This window comes from Contarinia nasturtii, unplaced genomic scaffold, assembly GCF_009176525.2.
Source record: "Contarinia nasturtii isolate CC-2019 unplaced genomic scaffold, AAFC_CNas_1.1 Cnas_scaffold_2367, whole genome shotgun sequence".
Taxonomy (NCBI): domain Eukaryota; kingdom Metazoa; phylum Arthropoda; class Insecta; order Diptera; family Cecidomyiidae; genus Contarinia; species Contarinia nasturtii.
The window spans coordinates 988,707-1,012,184 of NW_022199689.1; the positions used below are offsets into that span (position 1 = coordinate 988,707).

At 32.7% G+C, this 23,478-nt stretch overlaps 6 protein-coding genes across 9 annotated transcripts; 5 read left to right on the top strand and 1 right to left on the bottom strand.

The window, feature by feature from the left end:
• The first annotated feature begins 398 nt into the window (after positions 1-398).
• Positions 399-2,300, top strand: LOC116348297 (cytochrome P450 9e2-like). Its single transcript, XM_031779265.1, has 2 exons — positions 399-1,457; positions 1,570-2,300. Exons 1-2 carry the CDS (start codon positions 557-559, stop codon positions 2,217-2,219), a joined length of 1,551 nt encoding a protein of 516 aa, XP_031635125.1. The 5' UTR covers positions 399-556; the 3' UTR covers positions 2,220-2,300.
• Positions 2,301-5,837: 3,537 nt separating this feature from the next.
• On the top strand, positions 5,838-7,619 carry LOC116348310 (spermidine synthase). Its single transcript, XM_031779286.1, has 6 exons — positions 5,838-6,025; positions 6,151-6,209; positions 6,355-6,475; positions 6,559-6,586; positions 6,849-7,262; positions 7,336-7,619. The coding sequence occupies exons 1-6, from the start codon at positions 5,954-5,956 to the stop codon at positions 7,509-7,511; spliced, it is 870 nt and encodes a 289-aa protein (XP_031635146.1). The 5' UTR covers positions 5,838-5,953; the 3' UTR covers positions 7,512-7,619.
• Positions 7,620-8,794: 1,175 nt separating this feature from the next.
• On the top strand, positions 8,795-10,222 carry LOC116348312. Its single transcript, XM_031779289.1, has 8 exons — positions 8,795-9,028; positions 9,112-9,248; positions 9,318-9,378; positions 9,447-9,533; positions 9,613-9,687; positions 9,774-9,901; positions 9,974-10,055; positions 10,120-10,222. The coding sequence occupies exons 1-8, from the start codon at positions 8,867-8,869 to the stop codon at positions 10,195-10,197; spliced, it is 810 nt and encodes a 269-aa protein (XP_031635149.1). The 5' UTR covers positions 8,795-8,866; the 3' UTR covers positions 10,198-10,222.
• Positions 10,223-10,687: 465 nt separating this feature from the next.
• LOC116348303 (WD repeat-containing protein 74) lies at positions 10,688-12,417 on the top strand. Its single transcript, XM_031779279.1, has 5 exons — positions 10,688-10,856; positions 10,937-11,590; positions 11,649-12,009; positions 12,090-12,136; positions 12,280-12,417. The coding sequence occupies exons 1-5, from the start codon at positions 10,769-10,771 to the stop codon at positions 12,339-12,341; spliced, it is 1,212 nt and encodes a 403-aa protein (XP_031635139.1). The 5' UTR covers positions 10,688-10,768; the 3' UTR covers positions 12,342-12,417.
• Positions 12,418-15,255: 2,838 nt separating this feature from the next.
• Positions 15,256-19,918, bottom strand: LOC116348308 (luc7-like protein 3). Of its 2 annotated transcripts, XM_031779285.1 has the most exons (6): positions 19,589-19,918; positions 19,013-19,520; positions 18,665-18,946; positions 18,387-18,578; positions 15,891-15,996; positions 15,256-15,826 (listed from the first exon to the last, which is right to left on the bottom strand). In XM_031779285.1, exons 1-4 carry the CDS (start codon positions 19,691-19,693, stop codon positions 18,493-18,495), a joined length of 981 nt encoding a protein of 326 aa, XP_031635145.1. In that variant the 5' UTR covers positions 19,694-19,918; the 3' UTR covers positions 15,256-15,826; positions 15,891-15,996; positions 18,387-18,492. The 2 variants fall into 2 exon arrangements, with proteins under 2 accessions (XP_031635145.1, XP_031635144.1); XM_031779284.1 differs by having other exon boundaries at positions 15,256-15,996.
• A 233-nt stretch (positions 19,919-20,151) lies between these two features.
• On the top strand, positions 20,152-23,468 carry LOC116348288 (molybdenum cofactor synthesis protein cinnamon). Of its 3 annotated transcripts, XM_031779250.1 has the most exons (13): positions 20,152-20,280; positions 20,438-20,508; positions 20,568-20,705; positions 20,793-20,920; positions 21,140-21,373; positions 21,452-22,035; positions 22,103-22,381; positions 22,455-22,613; positions 22,681-22,745; positions 22,876-22,883; positions 22,947-23,048; positions 23,106-23,213; positions 23,277-23,468. In XM_031779250.1, exons 3-13 carry the CDS (start codon positions 20,675-20,677, stop codon positions 23,421-23,423), a joined length of 1,845 nt encoding a protein of 614 aa, XP_031635110.1. In that variant the 5' UTR covers positions 20,152-20,280; positions 20,438-20,508; positions 20,568-20,674; the 3' UTR covers positions 23,424-23,468. The 3 variants fall into 3 exon arrangements, with proteins under 3 accessions (XP_031635110.1, XP_031635111.1, XP_031635112.1); XM_031779251.1 differs by lacking the exon at positions 20,438-20,508 and having other exon boundaries at positions 20,153-20,280; positions 20,557-20,705; XM_031779252.1 differs by lacking the exon at positions 20,438-20,508 and having other exon boundaries at positions 20,153-20,280.
• The last annotated feature ends 10 nt before the right edge of the window (positions 23,469-23,478 follow it).

Sequence of the window (23,478 nt, forward strand, 5' to 3'; positions counted from 1 at the left end):
TTAATACTGTTTTCCGCTACACCGAATTTTTATACAGCGAGGTGTTATCACTTGTATATACTAACACACTCAATGCTTTTTGTTTGTGCATTTCAGCACACAGTTAAATGCATTGTTATGGGCTAACTTATTCATTCATTTTAATTTGTTGAGCATTATCTCTTCATGAACGCTGACCCAACAAAAAAGAGAAGAAAAGGTGTACTTGCAAATAATCACTCTTTTTTTTATATGGCCAACCAAAACACACTCGCATAATATAATATGACAATCATATTTTAGAATTTGCAACATCATAATAAATAAATTGTTTTGTTGTCATCGTTATTTGTTTTGTGCTGGATTTTGTGAGTCGCTTAAATGTGTCCGAATATTAAAAAATATAGTAATCGTTTATTGTTTACAGTTTTCTTCTAGAATGAAATTGAACATTAACACTAAATGATTTGGAGTGACCATATAATAAAAAAAAGTGTTCACCAACATATCTTTAATAGAAAAATATTCTTCGTTAAAAGCAATAACATAAATTGAATTGAAATAATTCGAAGTTTCAATGAATGTATTTACTTGGTCAAATATTTTGCTGTTTATTGTAACATGCATCTTAATATTAATGTACAGTTGTATACTGAAAAATTGGTGGTATTTTTCGAGCCGAAATACGAAATTCATTCGAGGATGGCCATTTGTTGGAACATTACACGAATTTTTCTTTGGCAATAAATCATTTGCCGATTCAGTGGCTTCTTTCTATTTTAGATTTGCAAACGAGCCATTTTTTGGCATCTATGAGCTCACCTATCCTGTATTCGTAGTTCGTAATCCAGAGTTGGTGAAAAAGATTACAACACAAGATTTTGAGCATTTTTTAAATCATCAAAGCAATTTTGACGAAAATTTGGATTCAATATTGGCAAGAAGTTTATTCTTTAGCCGGGATCAAAAATGGAAAGATATGCGTTCCGTTCTATCGGCATCATTTACTGGCAACAAAATGCGAATGATGTTTGATTTAATATGTGATTGTACAAATAAATTTATATTAACACTGGTCAAAGGACACAGCAAATCATCAAATTCCATTGAATTTGAATTGAAAGATTTATTTTCAAGATATACGACAAATTTAATTGCCACGAGTGCTTTTGGATTGGAGGTGGATGCAGTCACTGATAATGAGAATGAATTCTATTTGGCTGGTAAAAAAGTTACAAATTTTGATGGCATACAAGGTATAAAGCTTCTTCTTCTGGATGTAATGCCAAAACTCATTAAATTTTGTCGTATACCATTTTTGGATGAGAGCTTGTGCAACTATTTTCGCAATGTAGTCCTTTCGACTATGGCATACAGAGAGAAAAATAATGTTTTTCGTCCAGATATGATTCATTTGCTAATGGAAGCTAGAAAGGGTACATTACAAGATGCTGATGGTAATGCCACCAAAAAGTACGGTAAGTGATAAATTTCGCATTGCATCTTTGAAAATTTCGTAGATATTAACATTCACAAAAGTCACATCAATTTATTCAATTGTTTTTTTTTGTCAACGATTAATTATTATAGATTGGAAAGATGATGACATTGTGGCTCAATGTGCGATTTTCTTTTTTGCTGGGTTTGAAACAACGTCTACACTTATATCTTTTATGACTCATGAGCTTGCCTGCAATCAAGATGTTCAACAAAAGCTTTACGATGAAATAATTGCAATTGAAAAAGAGTTAAATGGTGGTCCGGTAACGTATGAAATTATCAAAGGGTTTAAGTTCATGGAAATGGTTGTGTTAGAATCCCTTCGGTTGTGGCCACCAGTATCACAATCAGATCGACAAGTGGCAAAGCCGTATCGCTTGGAAGCAAACGGAAATGTGGTTCAATTGACAACGTACGATGCCATTTGGATACCCATTTATGCTATTCATCGTGATCCAGAATACTGGTCACATCCAAATCGATTTGATCCGGAACGATTTAACGAAGAAAATCGTAAAACTATTCAAGCATGTACGTATTTGCCATTTGGAAATGGAATGCGCACATGCATTGCCTCGCGGTTTGCTTTAATGGTAGCCAAAACCTTCTTTTATCACTTGTTACGTGAATTTAAGATTGATAAATCTGATAAAACACCGAATCCAGTAATCTTGAAACCGAATTCGATCAACATGCACGCTGAAAATGGTCTATGGGCTCGTTTTATGCCGAGACAATAATATAAAGTATCTATACTGTATTAACTGATATAATCTCGCTTGCTTATCACCAATAAATTGATTACTTTGGAAATTGAAACATTTGAATTCTTCACATTATTTTATACATACATGTGAATGGGTAAGAATAATCATGAGCTTTAAACTTTCTTTTAAAAAATACTGATACAATACGATGAATTAAAATAAATGAGATACTAACTCGCGTTTAAAATAAATCTGATACTTTTCAATTCGTTCAAGTATCAAATTTATTTTCAATTCTGTTTAGTATCTCATTTATTTTAACTCATTTGTGCATAATACCGAGTCTCCGAGAGTTTCATGTAAGCCTTCCCATGTAGATGGTAAAAAATCGTGAAAAATGAAAAAAATAATTAAATTTTACTTTTCCGCACACACCTAGTGTGTAAGGTAAAGTATTGGAATCGGTCGAAAAATTAACACCCTCAAAAAACATGTTTTCTGGGTGTTTTAGGAGCCAGGGAACACGAATCTAGCGTTTTTTCGATGTCCGAATGTATGTGCGTGGTACCCTGTACGCTGTACGCTGTACGCTGTACGCAAAAATTTGTTAACACGATAACTTTCAAACAAGAAAAGTAATTCAAAATCTGACTTCACAGGATGATTGGGGGTGCCGAGGAATAGAAACCATTAGATTTTGAGCGACTTTGGCTGATACAGTGACGTGTCATGTCTGGTGTGATGCCCATGTCCATCCATGGGAAAAATTCAATTTTTCTTCCAAAAGTGATATTTAATGTATTCTTAAACACTCAAAAATGTGTATTGGGGGGTTTTTGGGTACGAGAAAACCGAATATGACGTTAGTTTTGCGATACAATCAACTTTAGAAACACTTTTCATACAAAAAATTCAAAAAATTTGGATTTTTGTATGGACTCCATGCTTGTATGATATCGTAATGAGCTGAAACTTTGCACAGGTTATTTTTATCACACATAAATACTATTCCGAGAGTTTGAAGACATTTCAACGAATATTAGGGGCACCTCCCGAACAATATTTTGGATTTTTCGCTCTAAAACGAAATTTTGTATGGGAAGTACCCTTAATATACATTGAAATTTTTTCAAACTTTCAGAATGTTAACTTTGTGTGAAAAAAATAACCTCTGCAAATTTTCACATGATTACGATATCATATAGGCATGGCTCCGATACAAAAATTCCCATCTTTAGTAGTTTTTGTAAGAAAAGTGCTTCGAAAATTATTTTTATCTAAAACTAATGTCAGATTTAGTTTTCTTTCATGTCGTGGATCACAGTGCGGAAAAGTTCATCTTACGGATGTAAGACATTTTATTTTTTCTTCGATTTACAAATATTATTCAATTTTCTGTACCATCTGGTGAAATCAGAATGAAAAAAAATCGCATTCCCTATCACCCAAATCACGATTGGCATTCGGCCACTATTCAATAGGTGTTACATAGGAAGTTTATATGAAACTCTCGGAGACTCGGTATAGAGCACTCCAAAAGTGAAAAAAATTCAGATCTTGATTTGCATGATAAGGAACGTGATTTTTTTCATTCTGATTTCACCAGGTGATACAGAAAGTTGAGTAGTATTTGAGAATTGAAGAAAAAAAAATAATTATTTTTTTTTCATTTTTCACGATTTTTTCACCATCTACATGGGAAATAATGGGCTTGTATGAAAAACACGGAAGACCGCTGAAATGGCAAATGCAAAATACGTACGGACGTGTGACAGTGCATTTTCAGCGGTCTTCTGTGTTTTTCATACAAGCTTCCCATGTAGATGGTGAAAAAATCGCGAAAAATGAAAAAAATAATTAAATTTTTTTTCTTCGATTTACAAATACTACTCAATTTTCTGTATCACCTGGTGTAATCAGAATGAAAAAAATCGCATCCCATATCATATAACTCACGATCTGGACTTTTTTCACTGTTTGGGTGCTCTATACCAAGTCTCCGAGAGTTTCACATAAACTTCCTATGTAACACCTATTGAATAGTGACCGAATGCCAATCGTGATTTGGGTGATAGGGAATGCGATTTTTTTCATTCTGATTTCACCAGATGGTACAGAAAATTAAATAGTATTTGTAAATCGAAGAAAAAAATTTAATTATTTTTTTCATTTTTCAAGATCTTTTACCATCTACATGGGAAGGCTTATATGAAACTCTCGGAGACTCGGTATTATGCACAAATGAGTTAAAATAAATGAGATACTAAACAGAATTGAAAATAAATTTGATACTTGAACGAATTGAAAAGTATCAGATTTATTTTAAACGCGAGTTAGTATCTCATTTATTTTAATTCATCGTCTTGTATCAGTATTTTTTTAAAGAATGTTTGGAGCTCATGATTATTCTTACCCATTCATGTGTGGTACCATATCTGATTATATTACTTTTCCGCACACCTAGTGTAGGAAAGGTATTGTATTAGGCCAAAAAATTAAAGTCACCCCAAAACATGTTTTCTATGCATATTTCATATAGAAAAGACGATTGGAGATGATTTTGGGGCATATTAATGTGCGTCGCTGCGTGTGATGTGTCCTGTGTCCTGTGTCCCGTGTCCTGTGGCGTGTTGCCAATTTTTTTTAACACGATAAATCTTCTTCCAAAAACTCAATTCAAATTCTGACGTTGCAGGATGATTTGGGACTACTCGGAGACGTGCTGAATAGTTTTTGAGCAATATCTGTTGACCGCTGTAATTTTTGGTCCCAATGGAGTACCCACATTCATACATTTTTGACCATTTTTCAACCATTTTGGTGACACGATGGTTTCGTGCTCAGACATGAAATTCAAAATCTGACTTTACGGGATGATTGGGCACTACGAGGAATTGATTTGGTCAAATTTTCAACGACATTGATTGATCGGTGTAAAACTTAAACTCTGAAGAGGCACTTATGAGAAAAATGTCTTAAAATTATATTCTTTCAATTTGAACGCTGAAAGAATGTTAAGTGGGGGTTTTTTTTGGCACGAGAAACCCGAATCTGATGTAAGTTTTAAGATGCAATCAATTTTTCACAGACTTTTCATACAAAAATCCACAAAAATTTCATTTTTGTATGAAAGACTTGCCTTTGTGGTACCGTAATGATGTGAAACTTTAAACAGGCTATTTTTTTTATTGAAATTTCTTTAAACTTGGTGTGATTATTTATTTTGATAAGAAAATAATATTCACAAGTTTTCACGGTAATTTAAGTTACTGCAACCATACATAGACCATAATTTCAGTTTATTCCAAAAATTTCAGTTCCATGCGGAAAAGTCAGCTTGCGTACGTAAGCTACTTCATTTTTTATGAAAATCCGACTATACAGATACCAATACATACTAAAAACAAACACAAATGACCGCCACTGTCGACTCACACGCAAACAAACGCATTCTCAATGCGAAAGAATTCGGCGAAATTTTCATGTGTGAAAAAAATAGAAACATACACGTGCAAACGTGAAGGAGTGTTTGTGTTGCGATATACTTATGATCTATAGATCAATCCATACGTATAGTATAATATATTTTATATTTTGTGTATGTTTACTGTGTTTATTGCATTATATAGTATGAAACTTGTTGATATAAAGGAATAGAAAAGTTTGCAATACGATTGATTCAGTTGGTGATTGCTTGAGTTATATACTGGTCTTCATCTGTTGATTGTGGTCTACTGCATGTCGTTTGTGATTAAAATTGCAGCAATATGGACGCAATTCAAAAAGGATGGTTTAGCGAAATCAATGAACTGTGGCCTGGACAATGTTTCAGTCTGAAGGTAAAAGATAAGGCATACTTACTTAAAAATTACTATTCCATTACTCACAATTCATTTTCCATTCTGTTCCATTACTTATTGATTAATTTCCATTTTTTCCATTCTTTTCTTCTGATCAACTCTAGGTAAAAGAAGTACTTCACGAAGAACGTTCAGAATTTCAAGACATCTCTATCATTTCGACGTATGTATAAACTCATTGATACGTAAATAATAATATTCTATGTTTAAAAAGGGGTCATTGATTTAATAAAAACATATTATCTTCGCAATAAACGCAATGTCCTTAAACAATATTCATTTTGTTTTCAAATTTAAATTTCGTTCAGATTTGCACATGGTCGTGCACTGATTTTAGATGGCATAATCCAATGTACAGAGAAGGATGAATTTTCATATCAGGAAATGATTTCATTTATTCCGCTGTGTTGTCACGCAAATCCAGAAACAGTAAAATGATTAAATAATTGATTTATTGACTGATAAAAGTATTAGTTTTTTAAACTAAAAATATTTTCTTTTTAATTTGAAAGTGTTTAATCGTTGGAGGAGGAGACGGTGGTATGAACAATATATAATTTAATCTTATCTCATTTTTAAAAATTTCCAATCATTATAAAATGCAACAAAATGTAATTTGTAATGTGTGAAAATGAAACCGAATCTTGAATTTTATCGCTATTGAAAAATTTGCTCAAAATACTTTGTTATGCGATAGTTTCCATTGAAATGTCAATACACATGTCATGTGTGTTTTTGATAATTTTTGATGGTTTTGTGATAACTGATCAAGAAAATGAATTCGATTTTAATTTGATTACAGGCGTGGCACGTGAGGTTGTAAAGCATCCAGCAGTAAAAAAAGTTTATCAAGTTGAAATCGATGGGCGTGTGGTGGAACTTTCGAAAAAGTTCTTGCCAAATATGGCATGTGGTTTTGACTCTCCAAAATTGAGTCTCACTATTGGTGATGGATTTGAGTTCATGAAGCAACATGTTGGTTTGTTTGATGTCATAATCACCGATAGCAGTGACCCCATTGGACCTGCAACTTCACTATTTCAAGAATCATACTTTGCTTTGATGAAAAAAGCACTCAAACCAAATGGTATAATTTGCTCACAAGGCGGTACATTCTGGACAGATATCGATCATGTTAAATCGACTCTCGATCATTGTCGTAAACAATTTTCTACTGTTGCATATGCCATTACATCCGTACCATCATATCCATGTGGTAAAATAAATGGTCAAAAACAAATGTGTTTGCAATAAAAAGTTGAACAATTTTCTTTTTCGTTGATACATAGGTCAAATTGGCTTCATCATTGCATCAACAGAGGACAAAGATGAACTGAAAACACCGAAAAAAGTCTTCAGCGATGATGAATTGGAATTGATGAACTTAAAGTACTATTCAGCTGAAACTCATCGCGCTGCATTCGAAGGATTACCACGCGCCACATCTAAACATTTGTATGGTTGATAAGTGGCAGATTTTTTTAATCAATTGTATTGAATTGAACTTATTTTGCATTTATTAAATATACTTTTAAATGTGCCACTTCAATAAAACTTACAATTTCTTATCAAATGTCATTGCATATTTTTTTTGTTGCTGTCAATTGTATTTTAGCGTCATGTGTTCAGCTATCATGCGTGTCTAGAAACCAGATGCTCATACATTGTATTGCATCAGTTTGTTTTTTATTTGAGTCTGAGAGAAAACGTACATTCAATTTGAGTCTGAAAAGAAAACGTTGTTGTTTTTATTCAGAAATTGGTGACTACATTTAAAAATTGTAATAATTTTCAATACATTGAATTAAAACGAAATCAAATTGCATATATAGTAAAAAAATATGTTGGTGACAGTCTTTTTCTCTGGCCTGGGCATTATCTATTTGGCATTCACATTTTTTATACTCATTGCACAACTACTAGAGGATCGTGAGAACGAGAAAATTCGCAACGAAAAGATTGCAAGAGAAGTGACATTGGAAGATTTTGGAGATCAAACCGATGAAACTGTTTAGTTTCGGGATGCAACTAAACAACTTTGAATAGAACAATACATTTTCCTTATTTTTTTTTATAAATAAAAAAACTATTTTTTTATATTTAAATTTTATTTGTATAGTGTCATATTTGTCAATTCAACCATAAATAATGGTATATTTTACAATAAGTGCACATGATATTTTGAAATAAATGTATTGTTATTTTTAAATTGTGCTTTTTAATGGTTTGCAAAATAAAAGGTCAAAAATAAATGCGTTGCAATAAAAAGTTGAAAAGTTTTCTTTCTCATTGATTCATCGGCAAGTGCACAAAAAATTGCCAATATTTTCTTAATATATTTTTTTTATTTAGACTTGTTCACAATGAATAAAATCTGTATTTTCTCGTGATTTCCTCATATTCAACGAATTTCATGACATTGAGACAGCGATTATATTTAAAATGGGGTGTTTTAAACTCACACGTCTATTCTCTGTTGCCACACAAATGGTTGTGTAAATTTAAGAATTGTGCAAATCGAAATATGCCAGACAAATGCAAAAAATGGTGAAAAAAATATTGTGTTCTATTTACATTGCCCGTAACGTAAATCGAAACATTTGTGATTTCACATTGCAATGCAATTTGCCAACGATTTTGCAGTATATTTAAATCGTGCGATGCAATTGCACAATTTATCTTGACTGAATTCAAGACATGAATGATATAAAGGTAGGATGATGCTTGAGCAATTCAGTAGGAATTTGAATCTCATCTTGAAATTGTCCTCAATTTTTCTAAATCAAATTGTAACAATTAAATTCGATTCCATCGTTTAAAATGAAATTAATGATAATAGGGTTCCTGTCGGTAGTGGCGTTCGTAGCTTGTGGCGATGTACCCCCACCATTCAATAAAGTTATCGATGGAAAAAATTGTTATTGCCGTGAAAAAGAGTGCACGGACGTTTCGTGTGAAGAGAAAAATTGTGTGTGCTTAGTTGTAAGTGTTGATATGTTTCAAGTTCTTCTGAAAATGATGTTGCTCATAACATTCATACTTTCAACTTTTTTCCATCGCTTCAGAAAGCAATTAAAGGGCTTCAAAATCAAAAAGATGGCAAATATCCAAAGAAATGGCTATCCGCTTATCTTCAACTCGTTCAAGAACGTTGCTTGTGCATTCAAGGATGTCAAAATATCTGTAATCCTAACGAATTTATGTAAGTCCTTCTTTTTTATATTTCCAACATTTTCAGAATTTTTCATAAAATGTTACATCTTTTTTATAGTGAATGTTCAAGCGCTGCCTTTGATCGCTTCCAGTGCAGATATCAAAAATGGCTTCATGGGGTACGGAATTTTCTTTCATCATAAAAAAAAATATCTATGTAAAATCCTATAATTTTTATATTTTATAGATTGCTGGAGATGAAGGATATGAAGAATTTGTATCAGATATTAATAAAATTCTTACCGATTGCATCAATAAAGATTGCAAACCAATTGTATGTGTTCACATTCAGTTTGAACTTTTTTTAAATTTGTTTTGCTACAACATTTTTTTCTTTTCCAAAAATAATTTAGTGCTCGGGCGACGGTGATTGCAATCCATTCTTCATTCCAACAAAAGACTGTCTCAATACAAAGAAATGTGTTACGGTAAGTAAATTCTAAAAATAACTCATATGCATCTTTTTCTGTTATTTAATTATTATATTATGTTGTTTTTTTTATATATATAATAGAAAGGCATTTTGCAACTGGCCAAAAAACTGGAAGACGAATCAGCTGCCGAATTATTAAAAGATTTCAAGATTTATAGCGAAGCATACTATAATCAAATCCAAATCTGTGAGGAGAGCAAAAAACCAACGTAATTGTTTTACATGATTTAGCTGGAAGTTTACTTTTTTTAGTTTCGATTAAATTTCAATTAATTTTTTAGGCAAAGAGCAATTTGTCTCGACATCGCAAGAAGTGAAATTGAACGCTCGCTTCAGGTTCTGTTGGAACAATTGGTTAAATCTGTGAGTTCAATCAGTATATAATATTCAAATTTGTCGTTTAACTAAACTTTTTTATTTGAAACAGGTGGGATCGTGTAGTGCTGTTAGCATCGTCAGTGCTCTGAAGCAGCTCGTTGCTGAGTGTGCCTCAAAGAAAAAATAAACACCTTTCTCACATTCATAAATTGAAAAAAAAAATCCCCGAACCCAAGCTGTTAAATTAGACCACGTATATGAATATGACTATTTTCTTCTCTATCCAAATTCTAATTCATTTTCAAAAATATAACCATTAAGTAGCCAAAAATATTTCCCTAATCAACAGCAGCCACGTAATTGAATCAATAAAACATCGAGATTCGTATATAAAATCCTACATTCATTACATAGTTTAATAAAAAAAATTCTTTTATTTTCAACAAATAAATTCTATTGCATTCAGAATTGAGTCTGTTGTTTTTTCCACCTTTTTGATCTGAAATAAAAAAAAAATGATTGAAAATTACATTTGAGTGTAAGTGTGTGTTGTATTGTATTGTGAAACTGAACCGGACTGAACAGCCAGAATATCGAAATTAAACTTATGATCACGAGATGGCGTTGAAAAAACACAAAAAGACATACACTCATATACAAATACAAAGCAAACGTCAAAATAGTAGACCAAATGACATATTGGGCATCAGTTTTAGTCCATGTGCTCATAATACAGTGTTTATTCAAACATATTAAATATGAAAATATCGACGGCAAATATTAAAAATCCAGCTTATGTGGAAAATCACGAAATTTTCGTCGGCACACATACTGGATCCATAAAACGTAAGCATTTTATTTTGTTTTTCCATTCAGATTTTATGATGTTACATATAACTTGGAAAGAATGTGTTATATATTTTAAGGTATTGGTTTGACTGATGAAAATCCACACAAACAAACTAATTTGGAAGAAATCCAGTCTCTAACAAAAACAAGCCGAATTACAGCGTTAAATTTTGGAGATGATGTGGATGAAATATTAATTGGTCGCGTAGAACCTGTAGTAAAATTATATGAGCCAAAATTACACGCTTTTACCGCCAACCATACATTTGAGCATGGTCCAATTGTTGGAATCGCAAAATTTAATGGTAAAATCATTGCCGGGTTGGGCAATGGTAAAATTCAAATTCAAGGTTCAAAAGCGACCTTCTTAGAAACAGGCGATGCAATGTCCCGAATGAGACAATGCGATGTGAGTCGGAAATTAATTGCTACTGGCGGAAAAGAACGACAAAATAATTTGAAAGTATGGAATTTAGAATCGAATCAATGTATTTTCAAAACGAAAAATGTGCCCAACGATTTTTTGCAATTGGAAGTTCCGATATGGGACACCGATTTTGGATTCATGGATGCCAATTGCTTGTCAACTTGTTCACGGTATGGATACATACGATATTACGACATGAGAGAACAACGCCGTCCACTTTTTAACTATACAAACGATAAAGAACAAATCAGCTACACTTGTCTAGCACTACATGGTGATGTTGTATTTGCCGGAACAACAACAGGTATGAAGCGAAATAAATGGCGATTTTTTTTTTAAATTAATTTTTCTAATTTTGACAGGTGTAATGCATGCATTTGATACACGTAAAATGAAACATGTGTTGCATACATACAAAGGATTTGCTGGTAGTATCAGTGATATTGGAGTAGATAGCAGCGGAAAATTCGTTTACAGTGCTTCGCTTGACCGATTTGTGCGAGTTCATCATGCTGAATCAACTGTTTTACAGTATCAATGTTATGTCAAATCGAAAGCCACTAGAATGTTACTGAAAAACTACACTCCGGTCAAAGTAAAGGACGAAAGTGAGAATTCTGATGAAAAAAATATGTCAAAAGTGCAGGCCACCAGTAGTGACGACAACAATGACGACGAAGAGAAGGAATTTGATGAAATCTTTAAAAGCATGCCAACTGTTGTGTAAGAATGAAGAATTACTGTACTCATTGAAATCTCTATCTTTTAGATTTATTAAATGTTTATTTTTATTTTCTTTTTAGTGACGGAGAAGAGTCAAATAGCAAACAAAAGAAACGTAAATCTACTGGTAAGGGCATACTTATTTAAAAATTACTATTCCATTACTCTACAATTCCTGATCCATTCCTTCGATTCATTTGCCATTCTGTTCCATTACTACATATTGATTAATTTCCATTTTTTCCATTCTTATCTTCTGATCAACTCTAGGTAAATCGACTGGACGTATAAATCCATTCAACACATTAATGAAGAAAAAGAAAAAATTGTAAAATTTCTTTTACTTTAACTAATTTAGTTAAATTCATTGAAAATCCTATATTGATTAAATATAAATATCTTAACCAAGATAAATGTTTTTCAATTTTTATTTTTAATAAAATGTCTTACATCCGTAAGATGAACTTTTCCGCAATGTGATCCACAACATTAATTTATTACAAATAATTTATGATACATTTCTCAATGACTGTATGATATCGTAATTACGTGAAACTTTGCACAGGGTATTTTTTTTCACACAAAAGTACCATTCTGAAAGTTTGAAGAAATTTTAATACAAAATTTTGTATGGGAGGTACTCCCAAATTCTATTTCTTTAAATTTGCTGAGATTGTAAATTTTGTCAAGAAAATAAGATTCACAAGTTTTCATGGTGATCAAATTACTTCAAACAAACATTTATTGCGTTTTGTTGATTCAAAATTGATCGGATTTTTCCTAGGATGTGTAGTTACAGTAATTTTATAACAATGAGAACTTGTAAATCTCATTTTCTTGCCAAACTACATAATCTCAGCAAATTTGAAGAAATGTCAATGTATGTTAGGGTACTTCCCAAACAAAAGAAGCCATAAGAAAACCATAGATTTATTGCCTAAAACGATAAAAAATAAAATGCACATATAGTTGGCGCTGCATTCTATGCAAACTTGTTTTCCATTGCAACGGACTAAGAGGAAAGTATACGCTTATTACATAGAATGTAGCGCCAACTATACGTGAATTTTATTTTTTTATCATTTCAGGCATCTTATCGCTTCTTTCATTTTTGAGCGAAAAATCTAAAATTTTGTTTGGGAGGTACCCCTAATATGCATTAAACTTTCTTCAAACTCTCAGAATGTTACTTTTGTGTGATAATAATAAGCTGTGCAAAGTTTCAGCTTATTACGATATCATATAAAGAGGCTTACGTACGCAAGCTGACTTTTCCGCATGGAACCGAAATTTTGCGAATAAACTGAAATTATGGTCTATGTATGGTTGCAGTAACTTAAATTACCGTGAAAACTTGTGAATATTATTTTCTTATCAAAATAAATAATCACACCAAGTTTAAAGAAATTTCAATAAAAAAATAGCCTGTTCAAAGTTTCACATCATTACGGTACCACAAAGGCAAGTCTTTCATACAAAAATGAAATTTTTGTGGATTTTTGTATGAAAAGACTGTGAAAAATTGATTGCATCTTAAAATTAACATCAGATTCGGGTTTCTCGTGCCAAAAAAACCCCCACTAAACATTCTTTCAGCGTTCAAATTGAAAGAATATCATTTTAAGACATTTTTCTCATAAGTGCCTCTTCAGAGTCTAAGTGTTACACCGATCAATCAATGTCGTTGAAAATTTGACCAAATCAATTCCTCGTAGTGCCCAATCATCCCGTAAAGTCAGATTTTGAATTTTATGTCTGAGCACGAAACCATCGTGTCACCAAAATGGTTGAAAAATGGTCAAAAATGTATGATTGTGGGTACTCCATTGGGACCAAAAATTACAACGGTCAACAGATATTGCTCAAAAACTAATCAGCACGTCTCCAAGTAGTCCCAAATCATCCTGCAATGTCAGAATTTGAATTGAGTTTTTGGAAGAAGATTTATCGTGTTAAAAAATTTTGGCAACACGCCACAGGACACAGGACACATCACACACAGCGACGCACATTAATATGCCCCAAAATCATCTCCAATCGACTTTTCTATATGAAATATGCATAGAAAACATGTTTTGAGGTGACTTTAATTTTTTGGCCTAATACAATACCTTTCTAGTGTAGGTATGCGGAAAAGTAACAGGCATGGCTTCCATACAGAAATCCAATTTTTTTGAAATTTTTGTATGAAAAGCGAGTATCACTTGCGTTGTATATTGACAATGTATTTGAACGCGACTCGATTTAAGAAGCGCCATCTCTTTCACGCCAGGTTCTCATATATTTTTTTCTTGCAAATAAAATTACAAAATTGTATAAATTGAATAAGTTTTGCAATAATAATAGCGAAAATAATTAATAGAATTTATAATAAATAAAAAAAATTGAAAAAAACACACAAATATTTTATATTATATGATATGTAGCTTTGCCTTGTAAACCATGTAGAGATGGTTACGTGGAGAAAATATGTATTTGTCAAACATTGATATCTGTCAAAAGAAATAACGTAAACAACACGAAGTGAAGCTATTCTGGTGAATCATATAATATAAAATATTTGTGTGTTTTTTCAATTTTTTTTATTTATTATAAATTCTATTAATTATTTTCGTTATTATTATTGCAAAACTTATTCAATTTATACAATTTAGCAACAAAAAAATATTTGCAAGAAAAAAATATATGAGAACCTGGCGTGAAAGAGATGGCGCTTCTTATATCGAGTCGCGTTGAAAGCCGACTGTAAGTGATACTCGATGAAGAGTGTGTCGAAAATTATTTGTATCGCAAAACTAATATCAGATTCAGTTTTCTCGTACCCAAAAACCCCCCAATACATATTTTTGAGTGTTTAAGAATACATTAAATATCATTTTTGGAAGAAAAATTGAATTTTTCCCATGGATGGCCATGAGCATCACACCAGACATGACACTTCACTGTATCAACCAAAGTCGCTCAAAATCCTGTGCAGTCAGATTTTGAATTACTTTTCTGGTTTGAAAGTTATCGTGTTAACAAATTTTTGCGTACAGCGTACAGGGTACCACGCACATACGTTCGGACATAGAAAAAACACTAGATTCGTGTTCCCTGGCTCCTAAAACACCCAGAAAATACGTTTTTTGAGGGTGTTAACTTTTCGACCGATTCCAATACTTTACCTTACACACTAGGTGTGTGCGGAAAAGTAAAACGCTGGAAGAAATCCAAAACTTTCATTAAAAAAATAATACAAAAAAATTGTGCTTGTTTTGATTTTAGAATTTTTTTTATTTCTTCTTTGAAATGTTCCAAACAGAAAATCAAAGTTGGCTGCGTAACCAAAGCGAGAATCGTTACTAATTTTAAATTGATGTGGAAACGAAATGTATATCGTTTTTTGCCTACTTGAAACTTGTGGTTATTTGTGCTGATCTTGACCAAAAAAATGGTTTCTTTTTCAAATTTCTCTGAATAATTTTGAAATTATTTTAAATTGCTTAAAATAAAATATAACTATAGTCTAAATGCAATATTAATTCAATTCTCTTTTTCTAAAGTCAGAATTGAAGGCGCCCTGTGTTTCTTATATTCACTTTTTTTATTTCCAAAATATATATAAACTAAATGATTTTTTGGGTTAAAGTTTGCGACTTGACTAAACGTTACAATTACGGTAGGAGACGTGTAAATGTTTCAAAATTATTTTAATTTATTTTTTATGAAAAAATGTTCAGAGCGCACCTTGAATGTATGTTTCTATTCTCGGTTAGATGACATTGGCCAGTGTTGTTATAGTTGGTAGTGTTGTTTTGAGCATTCTAATCGATAGCTAGAATTGGTAATTCTTTCTGTGGACGATTTAGGTTTTTTCTATGTTTGTCAATTTTAATTACCTCGAACGCTCCAACAAATTATCCTAAAACGTTGAATATTTACTTTCACAAAAGTAACTGGCCGTAAAGACTTTAAACCCATTTGGTAATTCAAGTGTCGCAAAAGCTGAAATGAGAAAACAGTGACCATTAATGAAAACAGAACTGGAACAGAAATAAAAGCAGCTTGTGATTCAAACAGAAATCTTTAGCAATTTTGCTCTTCTCTAAAAAAAATTGCGCTAAAATATAAAACCATTTTCTGTTTATATACAACTACGAGGGTTGCTCCATAATTTTTTTTAAAAACATATATAACACAGTTGTTTTTTGTCGAAAATGGTTTTATTGTTTTTCAAAATATTCCCCGAGATGATCGATACACTTTTGCATTCGATGAAACCATTTGTCATAGCATTCGTGCCACTCCGAAACTGATATCTCCAAAACGTGTGTTTTGAACGCTTCAACTGCTTCTTCTGGTGTCGAAAATCGTTGACCACGTAGTTTTTTCTTCACGCTTGGGAACAAAAAAAAGTCATTGGGTGCCAGGTCAGGACTGTACGGTGGATGACCCATCAGTTCGATGTTTTGACCGGTCAAAAATCGAGTAGTTTGAAAAGATGTGTGAGAGCTCGCATTATCGTGATGAAGAATTATTTTGCGACGGTGGTTGTTTTTTCTTATTTCACCAAACACTTCGGGCAAACAAATGGTGGTATACCAATCAGAATTGACGGTCTTACGATCCTCTAGTGGAACGGTTGCCACATGACCACTTCTCCCGAAAAAACAGGCGACCATTCGCTTCGAAGTGCTTCTTGCTCGAACAACTTTCGTTGGGTTATCTTCATTTTGGAAGACCCATACAGTCGACTGCTGTTTCGTTTCGGGCTCATAGGCATATATCCACGATTCGTCACCAGTGACGATTTTATTAACGTCTTTTGAAGCACCACGATTGAATTTCTTGAGCATTTCTTTACACCAACTCACACGAGCCATTTTTTGTTCATCGGTCAATTTATGTGGGATCCAACGAGAGCAAATCTTTTTTACGGCTAAATGTTCATGCAAAATTGTATGTATGCTGTGGGATGAAATGCCCAAAGATGCCTCAATCTCACGGTAGGTCACATGACGATCTTCCATAATCAGTTTTCTGACAGCATCGATGTTTTGTGGCACAACAGCCGATTTTGGACGACCTGTATGAAACTCGTCTTTGAGCGAACTACGACCGCAACGGAATTCTCGGTCCAGTTATAAATTGTCTGAAGGGTTGGTGCTTCATTGCCAAAGGCCAAATGAAGTCGATCGAAACACTGTTGTTGAGATAATTTACTTCGAAAATCGTAGTAAATCATTTTACGAAAATCTTCACGTGTAAAATTCATTTTTTTGTTGAGTCGCAGTTTACCAGTCACTGTAAACAATACAAATAGCGTTCGTACGACAAAAGGTTCAGGGCACGAATACATACCAAAACATCAAACTTTACGAATATGAGAATGGTTTACATCGGGCAACACTATAAGTACCATTTTAAAAAAAATTATGGAGCAACCTACGTAGTATTAAAAAAGAAACAATTTAGTATTTTTTATTGGCAATGCAGGAAATGGTTTCATATTTTTCGACACACTCGAATGGGTTAACAGTAAAAAAATATTGAAAATCGTTGCCTTTGTGATAAGTTCAAGATTGTTTTTTTTTTGTTCGATTTGCCCATAAATGCATGTAAAATACCTCAAATTTAAAGAGTTATTAGGTTCGAGATAATTGTGTGTGTATGTTTTTTAAAGCAGCAGATTCGATATAATCTGGTTCAGATAGCAAAAATGTCACAATCCAGTTGCCCTCTGTCTGTGTTTTTGTGTCGGTTGTGATTCTCTTGACGCATGTCATTCGATTATATATGTCCAATTATTTATTCGTTTAATGTTTCAAGCTTAATTTTAAAAATGATAAAAGTACCTCATTTGCTTTGGAACGATCACTCGCCAGTAAATTGGTTTGATTGAAAGTATGTTCGGTATGTTCTCGCCCATTTACAATGCAAATTATATGGGCTAAACAGAATAGACGACTTGTATATATATAAAGTATGTGTGTGTGTATGTGTGCAAATTAACTCTTATAAAAAATAAATCTCGACTTGTCTCAATTAAATGAACGTTAAAAATAAATTTAAAAAAAGGAGGAAAAACGATCTATTTTTTTGATGCATGCTTATGTTAAGCTATATAGATTCTACGGTTTCTTTGCTGACACGAATGTTCAAACGTTGATTCTTAACTTAAACAATTATTCTCATGTTTTTTTTTTAAACTAACCTGGTGGACACAGTCTATTTTTTTCTTTTATTCATTGTCATTTTGATTAAATTTTATATACAATTATAAAATAAGATGCGTACATAGTGCGCTCAAGTTGTTTGCTATGATTGAGACTTGTGTTTTGTATGTGTATGTGTGTGTATATGAACACACATAAATTTTTGTAACAATCACTTACCTGATTCGTGTTGGTTTTTTGAGCTTTTTTTGTAAGTTTTGAGGGTACCTCATTTAAAATTAATTGATTATGGCGCCTTGCACTTGTGTGACTATCGAATTGAATTTTAGTGTCTGCTTGAGCTGCGACTGCGACTACTACGTCTACGTCTGTCACGATTATAGCGGTGATCACGACGGTCTCTGTCATCGGCTAAACGAAAAAAAAAATCAAGTAACCAAAATTTAAAATAAAAAACCTAAATTTGATTTTTTTTTAATTTGAATACTTCAACTTACATCGTCGGTCTCGATGCTGATTTCGGTCTCGGCTTCGATTACGTCGATCTCTGTCCCTACGATCTCGATTATTATCTCTACGTCGATCAAAATCATCTCGTCTTCCTCGATTACGCTCTTTGTCCTCTTTTTCACGTTCTTTTTGTCGTTTCTCATACATTTCTTCAACGGCTTTACGAAGTTTTGAGTAGCCCAAATGTTGTTTACCTGACAAATGGTCTTCAATACGCTGTTGAGCGTCACCAACAATTAAAAAAGCACCACATACTTCACAAACCTCCACTGAAATTGATATTTGGAATCATTCCACATGCAATTTATATTTGCCGAAAATTAATATATACATACTTTGTTTTTCATTCGATGCATATTCGTTCCATTGGGATTTTGACCCATTTTCCGAGTTTTGTTCACTTTCATGAGTTTTAATAAGCGCATCTTTTTCCTCCTTAACTTGGTCGCATAAGGTCATGAGATTTTGTGCTTGTTCAACATCACCTCGGCTGCCGGCTTCTTCAGCCTCGCCTATTAATTTATTAATTCGAGCATTCATATTATTCATCATTTCTTGGAACTTGGTTAATGGTGGCGCTGGTGGTGTAGCTCCATCGGGAACTTTATTCATCAATGCCAAACGTTGTCGTCCTTTTTCAATTTTACGGTCCACTTCATTTATCATGTGATTACTAAATCGAAGAAATTCATCTTCATAGCTTCGTTTCCGGGCCCATGGTCTTTCCTCTTCAAACAACCGTTTCGCTTCATCGTCGTGTAATTTTGTGCATTGCCCTAAGTCAGCTCTTGTATTCACAAATAAATCATGGGGACAAAATTTCACCAAATAATACAAACAATACTGCGAAAAAAAATTACATTCATTATGATTTGATGAAGAAATAGTAATTGTGTTTGTATTTAGCCTACTTCCGGATCATTCCATTGAATTTTTTTCGTTTTTGCTGTGTTTGGGTCCAAATTTCGATTTCTACCCATCAACTCATCCAGCAGTTGCCTTGCCGTGTCCACCATATTAATTACGTGTTATAACAAATAAATTTAACAACTTTAATTTTCTATTTTTAACAACACTTTTGATTTTATAGTTAGTATTAGCGCAGAAATATTATAGGCAGCAATGATTCTATCGAAAAATCAATGTGTTTGAAAGCGTTTGCCAGCATGAACAATGATAAAATCTGAGACTGTTTATTCAATATCAAATGAAAAATTACTATTCGCACGTATTGTAATTAGAGAAAGAAAAAATGGCGTCCTAGCTATTCTGACATGTGTGCCAAATGTCAAAAGTATCATACAATCAATATGTAATAGTGTTAACAGTGTATGATGTTTTGACATGTATGCGGTACAAAAAACTCTACATCAACATTAACAACGTATGTATGTATTTATTTTAAGAAAATAAATTGGCAAATCTAATGAATTATTACTATATATTACAGTTATTATGTATTTGTTATTTGCTAGGTTATTGCTATGAAAAACTGTGCTATTGCTTCCATAGTTATAATAATTGTTTATACCATGTGTTAGCAGGTTGCTTCAGTAAAGTGTACTGAAAATACGAAACTATTGCGTAAAGTTTGATTTAAGAGGTAACTCTTGATATTATTTTATTGTTTTAGTATTGTAATTTATATACAATCCAATAATCCAATATACTTCAATTAAGTAACATTCTTTCTAAAACTAAGTTCTAATTCACAATTAACATTAATTAGTTTGACATTTTCATTGACGATTTAAAATTAGATTCCCAAAGAGAATAATTGAGTGAATATCATGTATTCATGGTTTTACTGTTAAACGGTGTTTTTGTTATAGTAAGATAAGACAATATCACTTTATATACTTCCTTATGCAATATCAAGCACATTTTTAGATGTAAACAAACACCGATAGCGGAGCATCACAGGTTATCTGAGCTATAGAGATAAAAATCACTTGAATAAAATAAAAATATCATTCAACGTTCTACTTTCTACAACAATGAACGACTTACGTGTTGGAATAATCACTGGTATTACATTCATTTTCATTCTTTTGTATACCAAAAAACGGTTAGATATTTTTACATAATTTTCTGTTAAAAATTCATATTTTATAGTGAGCGATCGATGTTCATCAGGTGAAGCAGAAGATAAAAGCGGTCAAAAACTTAGAAACTTAGTAACGAAATTTTTTGATGCTTCGATAACAAGTGCATTGATTCCTGATGAAATGGACAGAATTGAGGTAACTTTAATTATCTACGGCTTTGGGTCAATATCGTAGCCTATTATTAGACATCATTGCCGCACCGACTATATCATTACACCATATGCTCAATGAACAAAATTGAAAAATCATGCTTACTCAACTGAAAAAACATCTGTGCTCAATTGATTTTTTGCATTTGACCTTTTCGCGATAAAATTGTCCAAATATTTTATTCTAATCAATCAATGTTTTAAGGCTGAATTGCTTCGCATGGCTGATCAATTATCACTTCAACTGATTTTGACAACTGGTGGAACTGGTTTTAGCCCACGAGATGTTACACCCGAGGCAACACGAAATGTAATTCAAAAAGAAGCGAATCAACTGTCGCTGGCTATGTCGTTATGCAGCTTTCAAAAAACACAATTTGCGGCTCTATCACGCGCTGTTTGTGGCATACGCAATAAAACGTTGATTTGTAATATGCCGGCAAGTAAATGAATAGATTCTTTTTTTTTTTTTAAATTACACTTTTTTTCAAATTTCGATTTTTATTTGATTTTTTAGGGCAGCCCAAAAGCTGTTGAAGAGTGTTTTATGGCAATTGTTGATGTTTTACCTCATGCGATTGACCTGATTAATGGCCATCAAGACAATGTACGAAAATCACATGGAGAATCTCAAGCAGAACAAATTGGTCAAAATACTTCAGTAAATAAACATATTTGTCCACACAAAACAGGCACCGGTGGAGATGATGACCGAAATTCACCATTTCCAATGATCCCTGTCGAAGATGCTCTTTTGAAAATATTTAATGCAATTAAAAATGTCGAATTTTCACATCAATATTTTAAGAGCCCTATTAATATTCCGGAATTTAGAGCATCAATCAAAGATGGATACGCTGTTAAAGCGAATGGCTCATGTAAAGGGGTAAAAAAAGTGATCGGCTACATTAGTGCTGGCGAAGATGTTATACGCCAAGATTTTGATAGCGATAGCTGTTTTAAAATCAACACTGGTGCTGCTGTACCAGATTTTGCCAATGCAATCGTACAAGTGGAGGATACAAAGTTGATAAAGGCAGAAAATGAAATTGAACAAATTGTTGATATTTTATTGGAACCAACGACCGGATTAGACATACGGTAAAATTTAATATGTTTAATATGTTTTTACTGATCGGTCATTTGTTTTGCTTCTTGTATATTTCAGGCCAGTCGGTAGTGATCTTGCGAAAGGAGACCTACTTTTTAAAGGACGAAATGATTTTCCCGATATTGTTGTGTATAAATCCCTTTTGGCTAGCGTTGGTGTGGCTGCCGTCGACTTGAGTGAAGTGCATATCTGCATTTTATCGACTGGAGATGAACTGACCGAGCCCGGTCAACCGCTAAAACCAGGAAAAATCTACGATTCCAATACAACAATGCTACGTACACTACTCGAATTGAATGGTTTTAAAAAAATTAGCACATTGACATTGAGTGATACGTAAGATTTATAAGAAACGAACTTAGTATGGTCATTATTATTTATGTAAGAGATTTTGTTTATATCCACAAAGGTTTAATGCCATGCACGAAGCGATCAAAACTCAGGCTGAGAACAATACATTCATAATTTGTTCTGGCAGTGTGTCAATGGGAGACAAGGACTTTCTAAAACCAGTTCTGAAGGAATTAGGCTTCAAAATTTATTTTGGTCGAGTCAACATGAAACCAGGGTAAGACCACCATATAGAAAACCAATCTTCATACATTTTTAATCGACAATGATTATTTTCAATTTAGAAAGCCAATGACGTTTGCTGCACGTGAAACAACAAATACACATTCATATTTGTTTGGATTACCAGGTTTGTATTAAGTCGATTTTATTAATTAATTTCTTTGGAATGAAACCACATTTTCAAATGATCTCTTTTCTATTATCCTTCTACAATCTACATCGGCACTGGAATCATCACTATTTTCCATTTCTTTTAGGCAATCCGGTAAATATTAGGAAAATTAAAATTCTCCTAAATAGAATAATTATATCATTATATTCTCTACAGGTATCGGCTTTTGCAACATTTCATTTGTTTGTTTTACCAGCACTCCGAAAATATTGTGGCTACAGCGAACATAAGCTATCATTACCAATCATCTATGCTGAAGTAAAATAATTTGTATAATTTTTATTTGAGAAATTACCTCTTTTTTTTTATTAATAGCTGTTAAATACACAAGTCGAATTGGATCCACGTCCCGAATATGCCCGTGCTCAGATTTCATTTTCATGTCGACAGGGGAAATTTTTTGCCGAAATCACAGACAATCAAGTACACATCATTTAAAATACATTATTGTTAATGAATAATTCGAAAAAAACTTATTTTATACAGATCAGCAGCCGATTAACAAGCATCACAGATGCAGACGTACTTTTACATTTGCCACCGAGAACAAAATCACAAGAGTTTGTTGTAAAAGGAACACAGCTAAAAGCGTCCGTATTAAAGCATCATTTCATTTCAAAATATTTAGATTAGTTGAAATAAATATTTTTCAATAAAAAACTGAAATGTCCACATAAATGGTTTGTTT

What these genes read in the sequence shown, in the direction of transcription:
- LOC116348297 (XM_031779265.1), top strand. Translation starts at nt 557, where the DNA reads ATGAATGTATTTACTTGGTCAAATATTTTGCTGTTTATTGTAACATGC. An exon ending in TAATGCCACCAAAAAGTACG is followed by an intron (nt 1,458 to 1,569) that starts GTAAGTGATAAA and finishes TAATTATTATAG; the next exon opens with ATTGGAAAGATGATGACATT.
- LOC116348310 (XM_031779286.1), top strand. Translation starts at nt 5,954, where the DNA reads ATGGACGCAATTCAAAAAGGATGGTTTAGCGAAATCAATGAACTGTGG. An exon ending in CGTTGGAGGAGGAGACGGTG is followed by an intron (nt 6,587 to 6,848) that starts GTATGAACAATA and finishes ATTTGATTACAG; the next exon opens with GCGTGGCACGTGAGGTTGTA. An exon ending in CGTACCATCATATCCATGTG is followed by an intron (nt 7,263 to 7,335) that starts GTAAAATAAATG and finishes GTTGATACATAG; the next exon opens with GTCAAATTGGCTTCATCATT.
- LOC116348312 (XM_031779289.1), top strand. Translation starts at nt 8,867, where the DNA reads ATGAAATTAATGATAATAGGGTTCCTGTCGGTAGTGGCGTTCGTAGCT. An exon ending in AAAATTGTGTGTGCTTAGTT is followed by an intron (nt 9,029 to 9,111) that starts GTAAGTGTTGAT and finishes CCATCGCTTCAG; the next exon opens with AAAGCAATTAAAGGGCTTCA. An exon ending in GAGGAGAGCAAAAAACCAAC is followed by an intron (nt 9,902 to 9,973) that starts GTAATTGTTTTA and finishes TTAATTTTTTAG; the next exon opens with GCAAAGAGCAATTTGTCTCG.
- LOC116348303 (XM_031779279.1), top strand. Translation starts at nt 10,769, where the DNA reads ATGAAAATATCGACGGCAAATATTAAAAATCCAGCTTATGTGGAAAAT. An exon ending in ATTTGCCGGAACAACAACAG is followed by an intron (nt 11,591 to 11,648) that starts GTATGAAGCGAA and finishes TAATTTTGACAG; the next exon opens with GTGTAATGCATGCATTTGAT. An exon ending in AAAAGCATGCCAACTGTTGT is followed by an intron (nt 12,010 to 12,089) that starts GTAAGAATGAAG and finishes TTTTCTTTTTAG; the next exon opens with TGACGGAGAAGAGTCAAATA.
- LOC116348308 (XM_031779285.1), bottom strand. Translation starts at nt 19,693, where the DNA reads ATGGTGGACACGGCAAGGCAACTGCTGGATGAGTTGATGGGTAGAAAT. An exon ending in TTCAATGGAATGATCCGGAA is followed by an intron (nt 19,521 to 19,588) that starts GTAGGCTAAATA and finishes TTTTTTTCGCAG; the next exon opens with TATTGTTTGTATTATTTGGT. An exon ending in TGCATCGAATGAAAAACAAA is followed by an intron (nt 18,947 to 19,012) that starts GTATGTATATAT and finishes TATCAATTTCAG; the next exon opens with TGGAGGTTTGTGAAGTATGT.
- LOC116348288 (XM_031779250.1), top strand. Translation starts at nt 20,675, where the DNA reads ATGAACGACTTACGTGTTGGAATAATCACTG. An exon ending in CGAGTCAACATGAAACCAGG is followed by an intron (nt 22,614 to 22,680) that starts GTAAGACCACCA and finishes TTTTCAATTTAG; the next exon opens with AAAGCCAATGACGTTTGCTG. An exon ending in CCGAAATCACAGACAATCAA is followed by an intron (nt 23,214 to 23,276) that starts GTACACATCATT and finishes TATTTTATACAG; the next exon opens with ATCAGCAGCCGATTAACAAG.